Source organism: Malus domestica, chromosome 03 (genome assembly GCF_042453785.1).
Source record: "Malus domestica chromosome 03, GDT2T_hap1".
Taxonomy (NCBI): Eukaryota; Viridiplantae; Streptophyta; class Magnoliopsida; order Rosales; family Rosaceae; genus Malus; species Malus domestica.
This window is the reverse complement of record NC_091663.1, coordinates 34,876,378-34,890,663: the sequence shown is the minus strand read 5'-3', so window position 1 is coordinate 34,890,663 and position 14,286 is coordinate 34,876,378. Positions and strand designations below refer to the sequence as shown.

At 35.1% G+C, this 14,286-nt stretch overlaps 2 protein-coding genes and 1 long non-coding RNA gene across 4 annotated transcripts; 1 reads left to right on the top strand and 2 right to left on the bottom strand.

Annotated features, from left to right (window-relative positions):
• Positions 1–255: 255 nt before the first annotated feature.
• Positions 256–9,353, top strand: LOC103427423 (ent-copalyl diphosphate synthase 1-like). 2 transcript variants are annotated; one of them, XM_070819407.1, is made up of 15 exons: positions 256–397; positions 1,220–1,297; positions 1,430–1,518; positions 1,623–1,929; positions 2,100–2,283; positions 2,896–3,110; positions 4,682–4,802; positions 4,880–4,992; positions 5,125–5,351; positions 5,949–6,064; positions 6,351–6,449; positions 6,559–6,771; positions 7,360–7,483; positions 8,723–8,926; positions 9,031–9,353. In XM_070819407.1, the coding sequence occupies exons 1-15, from the start codon at positions 283–285 to the stop codon at positions 9,250–9,252; spliced, it is 2,427 nt and encodes an 808-aa protein (XP_070675508.1). In that variant the 5' UTR covers positions 256–282; the 3' UTR covers positions 9,253–9,353. The 2 variants fall into 2 exon arrangements, with proteins under 2 accessions (XP_070675508.1, XP_070675509.1); XM_070819408.1 differs by having other exon boundaries at positions 267–397; positions 1,439–1,518.
• Positions 9,354–9,668: 315 nt separating this feature from the next.
• On the bottom strand, positions 9,669–11,593 carry LOC139194567 (uncharacterized). The gene is made up of 2 exons (XR_011579539.1): positions 11,401–11,593; positions 9,669–9,848 (listed from the first exon to the last, which is right to left on the bottom strand). It is a non-coding gene; the product is annotated as an uncharacterized lncRNA (long non-coding RNA).
• A 298-nt stretch (positions 11,594–11,891) lies between these two features.
• LOC103419098 (N-terminal acetyltransferase B complex catalytic subunit NAA20) lies at positions 11,892–14,286 on the bottom strand. The gene is made up of 6 exons (XM_008357220.4): positions 14,012–14,286; positions 13,816–13,906; positions 12,995–13,127; positions 12,658–12,727; positions 12,266–12,326; positions 11,892–12,183 (listed from the first exon to the last, which is right to left on the bottom strand). Exons 1-6 carry the CDS (start codon positions 14,087–14,089, stop codon positions 12,092–12,094), a joined length of 525 nt encoding a protein of 174 aa, XP_008355442.3. The 5' UTR covers positions 14,090–14,286; the 3' UTR covers positions 11,892–12,091.

The window sequence follows — 14,286 nt, the reverse complement described above, 5'->3', positions numbered from 1 at the left end:
ATTTAAGTACCATATGTTATACATTCAGTTTTAAGTATAATCTCCCCAATGAAGTTTTATGTTCGCCAACGTTTTTCTAAATTTGAAACGATCACCAACCCTAAATAGAGGAAAAGGACAGGACTCCCCTCAATTCCATATATCTCTCAGGATGATACCTTTCCTCCTAGCAGGAATCTCTTGGGAAGTCCCTCCCTGTCCTCTTCTCTCTCTCTCCTCATATATATTTTCACTACTTCTACTTCCTCCACGCAGCAAACCACAATTTTCCCCACCATCATCATGTCTTCTCATTCCACTCAACTTTTTCTCTCTGCACGGTTGCACCTCCTCCAAGTTCCAACTCTTCGACCCACCTCATCCTTCTCTGCCTTTAATCAACCTAAATATTTACCGGGTGAGTTCCCAATGTTTATTTACCTTTTCATTTTTAAGATAATGTATTTTATTATTTTTATGTTTCTCTCCCTCTCACACTTCTTTGCTTTCTATTTTGCCTACACAGACAAAAATGATAGAAAATACTTCCAGACATTTTCTATTTTCCACCTTTTTTCTCAGTCATATGATCACTTTTACCTTGTTTTCTTTTAATTCACAACTGGGTTTTATTTAAACTCCTTCAAGATTGTCGATCTTTGGTTGTTCCGATCGATCTTGTTTTCTTCTCGTTTTCTTTTCATTTTCTTTCCCATTTTCTTGCATGTGTTTGGTTCCCTAGAAAATTCAAGAAAAAACTTGTTCACCTTTCTTTGTTCCGTGGAACATCAAAAGGGTTTGCACGCAGATGAAGATCTTCTCAATTCCGACATCTTTTGAGTTTTGATAGTCTGATGTTTTATCACAAAACGTTTCGATGATATTAATCATGAACTTCTCACATATATTTATTTTGTTGTATTTTCAATGTTGGACTCTGTTCTTGAATACGATCTTCTCTTTTGAGATAGCTCAGTGCTTTCTTCTTCCTGCTTTTTTCTTGAACTTCCATGGCGTGAGGTTCTGTCTTGGATTGTCCTTAGTATTTGTTAAACCTCGTGTATTTCATGCAAGCAACTGCCACATAGTCTGCAACTGTTTCTTTTTGCATTAGATCTTTGTCTTTATCCAATTCACGTTATTTACTTCACAGTAATTAATTTTCATATATACAATTTTTTTACCACTTGAGGCCATGTAAAACTTATCTCACCACGCATTCCACCACCTTTCCTCACAGGTGCATGGCTATTTGGCGTTAATGACAAAAGAGTTTTTCTCTCGAAATGCAGTGCGGTTTCCAAACCCCGCACTCAAGGTAATTATGCTACAGTATTCTTTTACTTTTTTTTTCTTTCCCTTTTTTTCTTTTTCTTTTTTACCTTTTTACTCTTGTTGTTTAGTAAATATGTGCATACATTTTTATATATCATTATATATATACGATCAGAATATGCAGGCGTGTTACAAAATGGTCTGCCAGTGATAAAGTGGCCTGAGATTGTGGAGGATGACATCGAAGGAGATGAAGCTGCAGAGGTACAAAAAAATACATATCTACTACTTTCAGCAATATTTTACCTTTCTTTCAACTTCAACTTTTTTCTGTTTTTCTCTGATTTTTCCTTTTTGTTTTGTGAAAGGATTTTGGACAAATTATTAAGATCAAGCAACACGTGGAGACTGTCAAATCGATGTTGGAGTCGATGGAGGACGGAGAGATTACGATTTCGGCGTACGACACCGCTTGGGTGGCGTTAGTGGAGGATGTGGAAGGCAGTGGCTTGCCTCAGTTCCCATCCAGTCTCCAGTGGATTGCCAACAACCAACTGCTAGATGGTTCTTGGGGAGATAGTGAGATCTTCACTGCTCATGATCGCATCCTCAACACCATAGCTTGCGTTGTCGCACTCAAATCATGGAGCGTTCATCCCGACAAGTGCGAAAAAGGTAACTGCTAACCTACCAGTCGGTATTTCAATATATACAGCGGTAACGACTCGTTTGAAATCTTATCCGGTCATTTTTGGGTCATAATGATGTCAGCCAAAGTGTTACCCAAAATGAAAGTTAGCGTTTAGTTATTTAACCGTACTTTTTTTTGGCCGATATACACTTAGGAATGACATATTTCAAGGAGAACATAAGCAAGCTTGGCAACGAGAATGCCGAACACATGCCAATCGGGTTCGAAGTTGCCTTTCCTTCGATTCTGGAATTGGCTAGGAGTTTAAACCTGGACGTGCCTGATGATTGTCCTGTGTTGCATGACATTTACGCCATGAGAGATCTAAAGCTCACAAGGTATATGTATACACGTCTCATACTTTTTTGGAATTTTAATGTTTTTTTTTTATGTGAGAATTAAAAAGCAACCTTATCCACTGTGGATATATTATAATTTGGTCTGTTGGGGGTGTGCGAACTCTTTTACATGTATGTAATTATTAAGGGCAATGATATCTACACACACATTTAAATGAATCAATTACTAAATAGAATTAAGGGAGTTTTAACGAAAAACCCACGATACTATTCACTTTAACGAAAAACCACATTTTTACACTAAAAAGTCAATCTTGGTACTATTCACTTTATTCTTTATTTTGTCCTTATTGTTAAAATTCAAAGTTTTCAAGCATTTTTTCATTAGTTTTCCTTAGAATTAAATGTAGTAATTAACAAACCACAGCAAGTGGTCCAGTGGTAAGGGCGCGGACTGTGGCTCTCTAATAAACAAAAAAATATGAGAGGTCGCGTGTTCGATGCTCTAAGCTGATGAGTCTGCTTGACTATGACTACGGGTATGGTGAAATTCCCCATAATCTCTCTGGACCGGAAATGGGTGGATAACCGTGACATGCCAGGTATGTGATCCATTATTAAATACTGGGTGTGCGCATGTATGGTGGATAGGATACCGAGGGAAATAATGCACAAAGTACCCACAACACTTCTCCACAGCGTGGAAGGAATGGCAGGCTTGGACTGGGAAAAGCTTCTAAAACTGCAGTCCCAAGATGGCTCTTTCTTGTTCTCTCCAGCCTCCACTGCCTATGCACTCATGCAAACCAAAAATCCAAACTGCATGAATTATTTGTCCAAAGCTGTTCACAAGTTCACCGGCGGAGGTAAGCGTGTCAGTATATAGGTTCTTTTGAAAAACGCCCTTGAAACTCTATTTTCCAAATAAAACCCAAATTTCAAATAGAATACCATGTAGACAAATATGTAACCAATTATCATCACATATTTACAACTTATGCCACAAAACCTTAATTATGTCAATAAATATTATTACTCACCCTAATTATGATTAGCAATTAACCCCATATGGAAATTTTACCTTTCTTGTATGATAAATATTAGGAACATATATATATAAATTTAGCCATGTTCAAAAACAATTATGGGCACATTTTTCGTATGAAAAAAAAAATCCTTTGTGCAATCAGTTATTTTGCATGAACTAATATTGTTTGATAAAAACAACAAAGAACCAATTAATATTCTTTTATGTTGTAAGTAAATTATTTCTCCTAGATTATTACATACATTAGGCATTTTTTGTTTGTTATTATATATACGTGTTAAAATAATTTATCTATAATTATTGAATCAAATAGCATTTATTTTGTAGGTAAATTAAAATAGTAGTTCCATTATTTTGGTGAAGTTAAACAGTGCCTAAATTATTTCGTAAAAATTAAACCAAGACAAATTATCTCCATTAAAATAAAACAGTAGATATTCGACAAAAAAATAAAAAATAAAAATAAAATAGTAGATACATTGTTTTCTTATAAGATTAAACAATAGGTAAATTATATTGTAGGTACATTATGTTTGTAATAAAAAAAATTGAAATTCATAAACAAAAAGTTGTAGATATATTATTTTTTAATCAAATTTCCTTTATTTGTAGGTGAATTATTTTCATGCATTATTATATATATTGGGCACATTTTACTACTAATATATATATATATATATATATATATATGTATGTGTGTGTGTGTGCGCGCTAAATTTATTTTGAATCAAATAACATTTTTTATTTTATAGGTAAATTATTTTGCATGTATCATTACATACACAAGGCAAATTTATTACTAATACACATGTCCAAATAATTTACCTATATTTTTGTAATATAGGTAAATTGTTTTATAGTGCTCTTTCATATTTTCATTTGGTAAGAAAATGACAAGATTAAATTAAAATTGTCTAATTTTATGCAAATTTGAAAAACAATTAAGACATCTTAAGGAAAGTATAACATTATTAATTCTTTTTTGCCTTAACATACAATTTGTTAGGATATATTAATATGCAATGATTTTAAATTAATGCATTTTTTTTTCCATTAATCTCTCCCTTCAAATTTGCATAGAATTAAATGTCTACATTAAAATTGTAATTAGGGGTATTTTAAGCATCTGAAGAATGTAAAATGTGTAAAGGCAAACAAAATTAATGAATTTTCTTATGTGGAGCCTAGTCAAAAAGACAATATCGGGTTTTATGTAAAGAAACTTGAGTTTGAAGGGCTAAAGTCATATTTTCAGTAATTAGTATTATCGAAATATCTGTTTAATTATTTTAACTGCATGCATGCCATATGTCCAAACTTCTCCGACCAAAGTTCGCCTCTCGAGCCGAATATTACCCCTAATTTACCTTCTTCTACTTCTTTTTTCAGTACCTAATGTGTACCCAGTTGACTTGTTCGAACATATATGGGTTGTGGATCGTCTGCAGCGCTTGGGAATCTCGAGATATTTCGAGCCACAACTTAAGGAATGTGTTAATTACGTAAGCAGGTATGCTCAACAACTCACATTCAACTAGTTTTTCAGTGTGACTATCATATTGTTGAAATATCTTCTGTTATATATAGATATTGGACTGAGAAAGGAATTTGTTGGGCAAGAAACTCGGAGGTTCAGGATATTGATGACACAGCCATGGCATTCAGACTACTCAGGTTGCATGGCCACCAAGTGTCTCCTGGTAAGTTTTGTTACGACATATGTAGTAATTTTACTGTAACAATCTGCATGCATAGGTAAAAGTGAATGTTTTTACTTTCGTTGGTTTATTTAAAAAATCTAATTAACTAACCTAATTTGGTAACGAGGACAGATGTGTTTCAGCATTTCAAGAAGGGCAATAAGTTCATATGCTTTGCTGGGCAAAGCACACAAGCTGTGACTGGAATGTACAACTTGTTTAGGGCTAGTCAGGTACTGTTCCCAGGAGAGACGATTCTTGAGGAAGCTAAGGACTTTTCAACAAAATTTCTGAGGGAAAAACAAGCTTCTAATGAGCTGTTGGACAAATGGATCATCACGAAGGACTTGCCCGGGGAGGTATGAAACGTCAATTTTCCCAAAATTAATTTTCCGTTATGGTCAAATTGTCATGTGGTGTATGCTACCAACTTACTTGTTATAATACATGAAGCTTTTTACTGATATTATTCTTTAGTTACATTACCGACAGAAGATATTAAACATGTTGTCTATTCATATTATAATATAAAATTTGTAACTTCACGGGATGTGAAACTTCTCTAAAAATCTCGAAAGAGTATTATATACATATATTAGAACAATAAAGCCATTAACAGTTGTGTTTTGTCTTTCATTAAGTTTTATACGTACCATTATCGTACTTTCCAAAAATAACAAGAATATTGTAAACAGAAAGGGTCAGAGAAAAGTTGACATAATACTCGATCTAGTAACTTCAAGTTTGTCTACTCATATTATACCAAAGATAGTAACGTCAGGTTGCGATCAAACCGTCATACTCAAAACTGTCTTTAGAGATTGCGAAGGAGTGTATATCAATACTATAAAGCGATTTACAACTGCGATTTGTCTTTTTATTAAGATTTGACGTATTTATATTGAACTCTCCAAGAATAACTAAGAATATTTTAAGATAAGAGGCAAATAAAACAGGTTGGGTACGCACTAGATTTTCCATGGTATGCGAGCTTACCCCGACTAGAGACCAGATTCTACATCCAACAGTACGGTGGCCGTGATGACGTCTGGATTGGCAAGACTCTCTACAGGTATTTTTATTTGTATTTTGTATTTTCCCCATATTTAAATTCCAATCATGAGAAATGTTGTGGGAACTCTCTCAAAATAGGATTATCTATGGATTCTATATCACTGCCCAATTTAACGTCAATTCCGATATCCACATTATAAAACATTGTGCCGAAAATATGGGGTGTGAGAGAGTCTATAGAGAGTCTCCTTAGCATTTCTCTTCCAATCATTTGTCATATTATTTAATTAATCAAATATTTTTTAATAATTCTGAACTTGGAATCTAACGACTTGTTTGGTTAGGATGCCTTACGTGAGCAATAACTTGTATCTGGAGCTGGCAAAACTGGATTACAACAATTGCCAATCACTGCATCTGATCGAATGGGACAACATTCAAAAGTATTAACCAACAAAACCTAATCTATTATATTTATGAATAGCAAATTATAATTACTTTTTAGAACTTGATTGTTTACATGTACACGGTATTAAATTACTGCATATGCAGGTGGTACGCAGAATGTAAACTTGAAAACTATGGATTGAGCAGAAGAAGCCTCCTCATGGCTTATTTTGTTGCGGCAGCGAGTATTTTCGAGCCGGAAAGAGCCAACGAGCGACTTGCATGGGCTAAAACGGCTTCATTAATTGAGACAATTGGGTCTCATTTCAAGGAAGGAACTTCTCAAAGGAAGGCCTTTGTACATGATTTCAAAACTAGGTACGTAAATGTTATACGTTATTTGTATGTAAAGGCAAATCTAATTTGACTAGATTATTGTGTCATACACGCACCAAATATTCAACTCAAAAGTGGGAAGTCCCAAGAATTGGATAATAACGCACACCCATCCATGTTACCAATTATTACTTTCTGCATTACATGATGGAAGCTACTGATGCCTATTAGAGCATCTCCAAAGGAGATGTCAAAATGTCCAAATCAACAATAACGGTAACAAAAGACACAACATTAATGTTTTCCAACCGAGAAGCCAAATCTGATGTGGCATGACATGGAATGAAAGCACCTTCAAATTTTTTAATTAATTATTAAATGCTTTTTATTAGATTTTATTGGTTTAAAGCATTATCCTTTTGTTTATTTTCATTCCCAATGCAAAGAAAATACATATGAATTTTTATTTTATGAAGTCCGAGTATGGCTATTTTTGCATATTAAATTGTTATTTGTCAAGAAGAAGGAATGCTATTTTACATGGAAGGGCGACCCTTGTATTTTCCGTCGTTGTGGAAGAGTTTTAGGCATTTTGGACGAGGCATAGTTACATGTGGCTTGTGTTAACAGGAAGGTGAATACCAACAAGAAAGGGCAGGGACTCGTTGAGACCTTGCTGGCAACCCTACACCGCCTCTCGTTTGACGCCATGGTGGCGCATGGCCAAGACATCAGCCACCCTCTACGCCAAGCTGTGAGTGCAAAACACCCACTTTTTTTTGGCTTTGTTTGGCTGCCAAATCTCCATGTGCATTACCCAACTATAGAAACTAGCTCGTTTAGATGTGCTTTTAAAATAATTGAAAGCGCTTTTAGTGAAAATGTTTTTGTAACCAATCCTTAGTAAAAATGTAAGTAAATCCTGAAAAAAAACACTTAAAGTGCTTCCTGGAAGAAGCACATAACTGTTGTTTCTTGCAGAAAGCACTTAAAGTGCTTTTGGAACCCAAAAACATTTTCTCTAAAAGCGCTTTCAGCCATTTTAAAAACATATCCAAACGAACCCACATTTCTACTGATCACCCCAAAGAAAATTCTATTCTAATCCTTGTCTAAGATGACTTTTTGAATAAAACCTTATCTAAGATTAAAAACTAATTTTAATCCTTGGCATTTAATTGTAATTTTTTAATATTAAATAGATTGTAATAATTATTGAGTTTTTTGTTTGTAGGTTATATATTGATTCCCATAAATAATACAAATGCTATTTATCATTGATAGTTATTATTAATTTCCCATAATAAGAAGATGACTGATATTAACACTCCAAAAATCTTATTTTACACTCCTCGAAAATGTATTTTTCATTTTAATTATAAAAAGTTTGGAGTGCAAAATGAGATTTTTGAAGTGCCAATAATAATTTACAATAAGAAAGGTCATATATTATCATATAGTTTTCATTGTGCGTGAATTTACCGATACCTTTGTACCAACATATTTGTACCGATACATTCGTACCGAAAGTTATGTACCAATATATTCTTACCAAAACTTATGAATCGATACTTCTGTACCTATGAGTAATATAAGGTACCTAAAGTTATGTACCGATACTTTTGTACCTATGAATAAAATAAGGTACCGAATATTATGTATAAATTGATTTTGTTTTGTTGTTGAATTTTTTTAATAATGAGAATTTGAATTTTGAATAAATTTTTATCTATTAATATGATTAGAGCACAAAATAAAAAACATAATTATGGTTGGGTAAAGAATTTCGAATGGTAAGTTTATAAATAATAAATGTGCTATAATTACTTTAATATGGTAAGTTTTAAAAATAGGGACTTATATTAGATTTTGAAAACCATTAAGGTTAAAATCTAAAAACAATCTTATTGAAGCCCTAAAATCTAAAAGCCCCAAATCTAAAACTTGAATTTGATTGTTTTTTCTTTTGCATTTTCAATTAATCAAAATACAGTGGGAAAAGTGGCTTCTAAAGTGGCAAGAGCAAGGAGATATGCACCAAGACGAAGCTGAGCTGCTGGTGGAAACAATAAATCAAACCGCCTGCCTTTTGCTTTCAAACGGGCTGTTGTTGTCCATTCCAGAGCATGAGCAACTTGTCAAGATCACCAACACAGTTTGCAACAAACTTCGCTGCGACCAAAACCAAAACCACAAGGTCAGAAATTTAAACCTATTTCTGCATTAGGGTTAACTCTTTTCCCCACGGTTTATGTTATCAGGCTGTTTTTTATTTATTTTTTTCGCTTTAATGTTTCTCAGGTGAATGAAAACGGAGGCTACACCAAACCAACTAAGGAAATCGAATTGGAGATGCAGCAGCTTGTTCAAATGGTGCTGCAAAAGCCTTTGGATGGTGCCATAGAATCTTCGATCAAGCAAGCCTTTTTCGCGGTTGCAAGGAGCTTTTACTACTCTGCGTACTCAGACCCTGGAACAATCAATAGCCACCTTGCTAAAGTACTCTTCGAGAGAGTAGACTGATCGTTGTGTATAAGATTAGGCCACATAGCAATGCCTCATTTGGTCATTGCAATTGTACTCAGTTTAACCTGAAAAAGGAAGTAAATATTAGTCATTGCGCATGTTCTTTGTTTTTCTGTGGTATCTGATAATTTCTTCTCAATAAAAAACCAAAGAAAGTGAAGTAAGAAAAAAAAAATAGTGTTCTCTTTCACGATAAAACTTTAAACACTGTTTTAGGGCTTTATGGTAAAAAACACTTCAAACGCCGCAATTGAACAATCCTTAGGCTCGACTATTATTACACCCAACATTATTTACACTTGATAGGTGAGATATTTGTTATAGAATTTGATTCTTGAAGTCTTACTAACATTAATAGTTGTCACGGGAGTTATACCCTGGTTAAGCAAAAAAAGTATTCGATCTAATTCAACTGTCCAAGAATTAATTGCATTATGGGATTAAAATGAGAAGCAAAATAATGCATCATTGAGCCAGATCAATAATTACAAATTATAGAATAAATACATAAATAAAAAAGGACAGAAACACAAAACAAAAAAGGTGATGGACATATCGAATGAGTGAAACATCGTTGTCTGTCCCTCAAACCCCTGTGGCAAACCAAATGAATAATATCATAAGAAAATAAGTTCTATTTTCAACCAAGTAAAAGGTAAAAGCAACCATGATTAGTGAGTAAACAAATTGTTAATTACGAGCTTAACTTGCAGAATAATACCACAGCAAAAGTAGTCAAGACAAACACTCTCGCACTCTCCAGGACAACGTCAACTCAAATAAAATCCAAACACGGAAAAAGAACTGAAGAAATTTCGACATATATTCTTAGCATGAACACCTAAAACCAAAAGCATTGTTTGCTAATTTTTCGAAACCTCCAATCTCAACGAGGATGATATATACGGTGGTTTGCACAAATGTGGTTACTGGACAAATAGTTTTTTAGGGAGTTTGATGTCTTTCAAACCTGTTGGTTTAATGGTTTCCTCCTACGTGTAAGCATATTAACAATGGCAGACAATATTTGCATACAAATCCCATTTTAAAGTTCCAGGATTGGTCTTCACCCTAAGGTGGAAATTCACCGAATCTCACATCTCACATCTTAAGATCCATTATCAAACGAGGTAATGTACGTACGACTGTTGTAGATATATGTGTAGAGCAAATTCTCTCCTACATGGCACATTATTATCTCAGTAACTAATCACTAATCACGTGATTATTATCTCAGTAACTAATCACGTGATTAATAGTGCAATGCAAAAGTACATATTCCCGATTCCGGTTGTAGGGTAGAATCTCTCCTAAATGGCAGTCATATCGCATCACGATCGAAGTGAGGTCCCATGAACGCAAAGGCAAGAAGGGTCTCCAAAGCAAAGCCATAAGGGATAGAGAAAGCATAGATGGTTGGCATGATGATGTCCCTCCATGGTTGAGTTGAATCATGGAAAATGGAGTCCTAACAAAGCACTCACCTTTTTTTGGATCTTAGACCAAAAAAAATCACTTGACGAGATAGGATGGTGGTGGTGGAGGAATCGTAGAAGTGTGATCTGATCTGAGGGCCATGACAAACAATGACAAAGGGCTAAGAGCCTTGAATGAAAAAAAAAAGCAGAAGGAAAGATTTTGAGTATCAGAAGCATGAGAAGACAACAGCGAAATGACTGCTTTTGGAGATCAACCAACTTTGGCAAAAGTGCTTCCACCCCAAAATTCCCCATCTTGCTTTGTGGCTTTTGATGTTTGGTTCAATTTTGAGATCATGACGAGGGCACGTGAGGCATATCTAGCATCTTTAAAGAGAAGTCAAAATATCTAAATCAACACTAACAGTAAAAAAAAACTGCAACAATGTGTTCAAACTGAAAAATCAAATCTGACGTGACATGACATGAATTGACTACCCTCAACCTTACTGCCAAAATTGACATCAGCTTTAAATCTTTTTTTTAATTGATTATTAAATGTATTTTTATCAATTTTATTATTATTTTTGTTTTAAAACATTTATTTTAATAGTTTAATGTAATAAAATAATAATTTAATTTGACATAACAGGTAGAGAGCAAAATTTAAAAGATGTCAAAATGTCATACATTGTCATATTTAAATTTTATGTTTAAAATTTAATACCTTCTTTGGAGATGCGTATGCTTCTTTGTTGTGTAAGCGGCAAACATGGCATTGCCACCCACCTCCCTCAACATGGTGGGTGCACTGCACATCCAGAGCCAAATATGACAATAGTAGAAACCGCATTCATCTCTTCCTTTATTACGCCCCATCGAGAGGGAGATATTCATGAGTCCGGCAGGTGGACCACGTGATATGTCCGGCCACACTCTACAAAACCCCTTGCATTGGGAGTGGGACCAACATAAGAGCTGGTGGGACCTTGATATAGAGCACTCTTTCTATTTATGGCCAGACATATGACGTGCTCCACGTGATCACGCTTGTGTGATCACGCAATAACAAGCTCCCATGTGTGGAACTAATGAGGCCCGATGAACCAAAATACAAGGGGTTTTGTGTGTGAGAGGAAGTTCGGACCACGCGGAATCAGCTGCCCTGCCGCAGTTTTTCTTCTAAATTCACATCAATATTATTTCCAAATACTCAGATTCGCAGTGATTAGAAGTGATTTTAAAACCTTTTGAACCAAACACAAAGCAAGAGACTGTGACGATACAAACTAGTAATAAATCCGCTATGTTTTTGTGTACTATTCATCTGAACCACACACTAGGATCCTCAGTTTCACAAAAAGACATAAGCACAAGGTAATGCATCATCATCATCATCCAACTTAGCAGGAAGAGATTTAGTCATACTCTAATTCGTCAGGAGTAACTGGCCGTTTGAGAGGTATGACTGATTTCTTCTCCACGTCACGAGATAATGCTTTCCTCATATCTGAAACAGGCAAAAACTTGTTAGAAAGGTGAGAAGGAAAATATATTGTGATAAAGAAATTATGAACATCGTGAGAACTCACCTAACCCGTCTTCCTCCCCTGAATAGTACCGTAGCACTCGTCTATAGATTACATAGCCAAGCTGTGGGAACAAATAACAGCAGAAAATGAAATAGATAATGAGCATCACTTGTCCCGATGGAAATTGCAGAACATCCAAGTCAACTATGTCAGCTTCCCACAAAACCACACAAGCACATAGAAGCTCCAAATCATATACTTGGGAGTTCTCAAAAGGTGCACATTTGTTATATTGATGTTAAAGGAATTATTTTCAAATCTGTACCACAAACAAGAATTTTTTTTCACGAAAAACGGAGAGTATGCTAGAAATATAGGTAACCTACTTTCCACTGATTTCAACTGGGCTGAAAATACAAAGCAAACCATCCCCACAGCTAAAGAAACATTACCTTTTCGTACATCTTTATGGCGGGTGTGTTTGATGCTCTCACAAAAAGATCAACAAAGTAACCCTTATCACTGCCAAATGAAAGTTGTTAAAGAGGTGAGGCATATATGACAAAGACTTGAACTCATACAACCCAGTAACACTTTGCTCTCAACCTAAAAACAGATTCACAAGACAATGCAACCCGCGAAAAAACTCCCAAAATTGTAGAGAATTCAATGCTCATTGTTTAAGATAGAAATTAGAATTACATGACAAAGGGAAAATGGGGTCCGAATGGTCATAGGATCATTTCACCTATCAACATATATCTGAGTTTGTCAAGAATTCTATCTTACATCTTATCGCTGAAGTCTTCAAGTAAGTTCATGAGTTTCTTGGCCAACTGCTGCCTGCGATATTCTGGAGAAACAGTTACTGCAGTTACATGACCATGCCATGACTCACCTTGCCCCTCAACCTTTCCCATAACTGCAATTAAATCAAAATCAGATAGCTATCTGTAAACCTATCAAGACTAAAAACAAGGCTTCGAAGGAAAAGAGAAAGAGAAGCAAATCATATTAGTATCAAGAAGCAAGCCAACATGTTGAGCAATTGGAAATATCCACCCTCTATTCTCACATAACCTGAATGAACAAATCAGTGAGCATCTCATACGCGTCACTAACACTCCATTTTCGAGAACAATAGGTAACACAAACTAATCCTAGACACTCGGGAAAACAATTGCTAGCATTTAATTCTTCACAAACCCGTATGCTAAGCAAGGGCCCATTTCTTAATCTCTCTTCCCCACAACCTTCCGCAACATATTGTCTTTAGCAGTCCAATTCCATCAATTCCATTATCCAAGCAACCAACTTTATACCAACGGGCGATACAACAAACTTAGTAAAATGTAATTTTACAAAATATGAACAAAATAGTAGTAGCATTATACCAAGTAAAGTGCTAATTTAAGCATAGCATGGAAGAAAAAGCTCAATCCCAAGTTCCAAACTTCTTATCCACCCTCCATTTTGTACTTACAATGGAAAACTTTCAACCCCAAATAAATGGGATTGCAAGATATCATTTGTAAATGCAAAACTACAAATATATATATTGCCATTTTCCAAGGGCAAAAGCAAATCTGAGAGAGATACGGGGTGCTTACTGTAACCCATGATTTGGTGTCCAGGTGCTTCGGCAACGTGAAAGTAGTCGGGCCATCTCGCCAAATACGTCATGTAAAACGACATATTGAACTGCAAAATCACCAGATTTATTAGAAATTTGCACAACAATTTCAGGAAATTGGAGAAGAAAGTGTAAGGAAAGCGAACTGGAGGAGCAAAAGGAAAGAACTTTACGGTTTCCGTGAGGTGGTCGAGATTCACAGAGGTGAATCGAAGAAGGTCATTGCAGCGGAATCTGCGTATCGTCGTCATCTCTCTCTCTGGAAGCTTGAATCCTCGAGAGTATGACCGGTGTTTCCGGTCGGTTTTACCGCTGGACAAATAGGAATACTTTAGTGGTGTACAAGTAAAGATTTTAAAGGATTTTGATAGACTTGATAGGATTTGGAAGGATTTAAGACTCTTACAAAATTTATATAAGTTTTAAAGAATTTGAATGAATTTAGTTT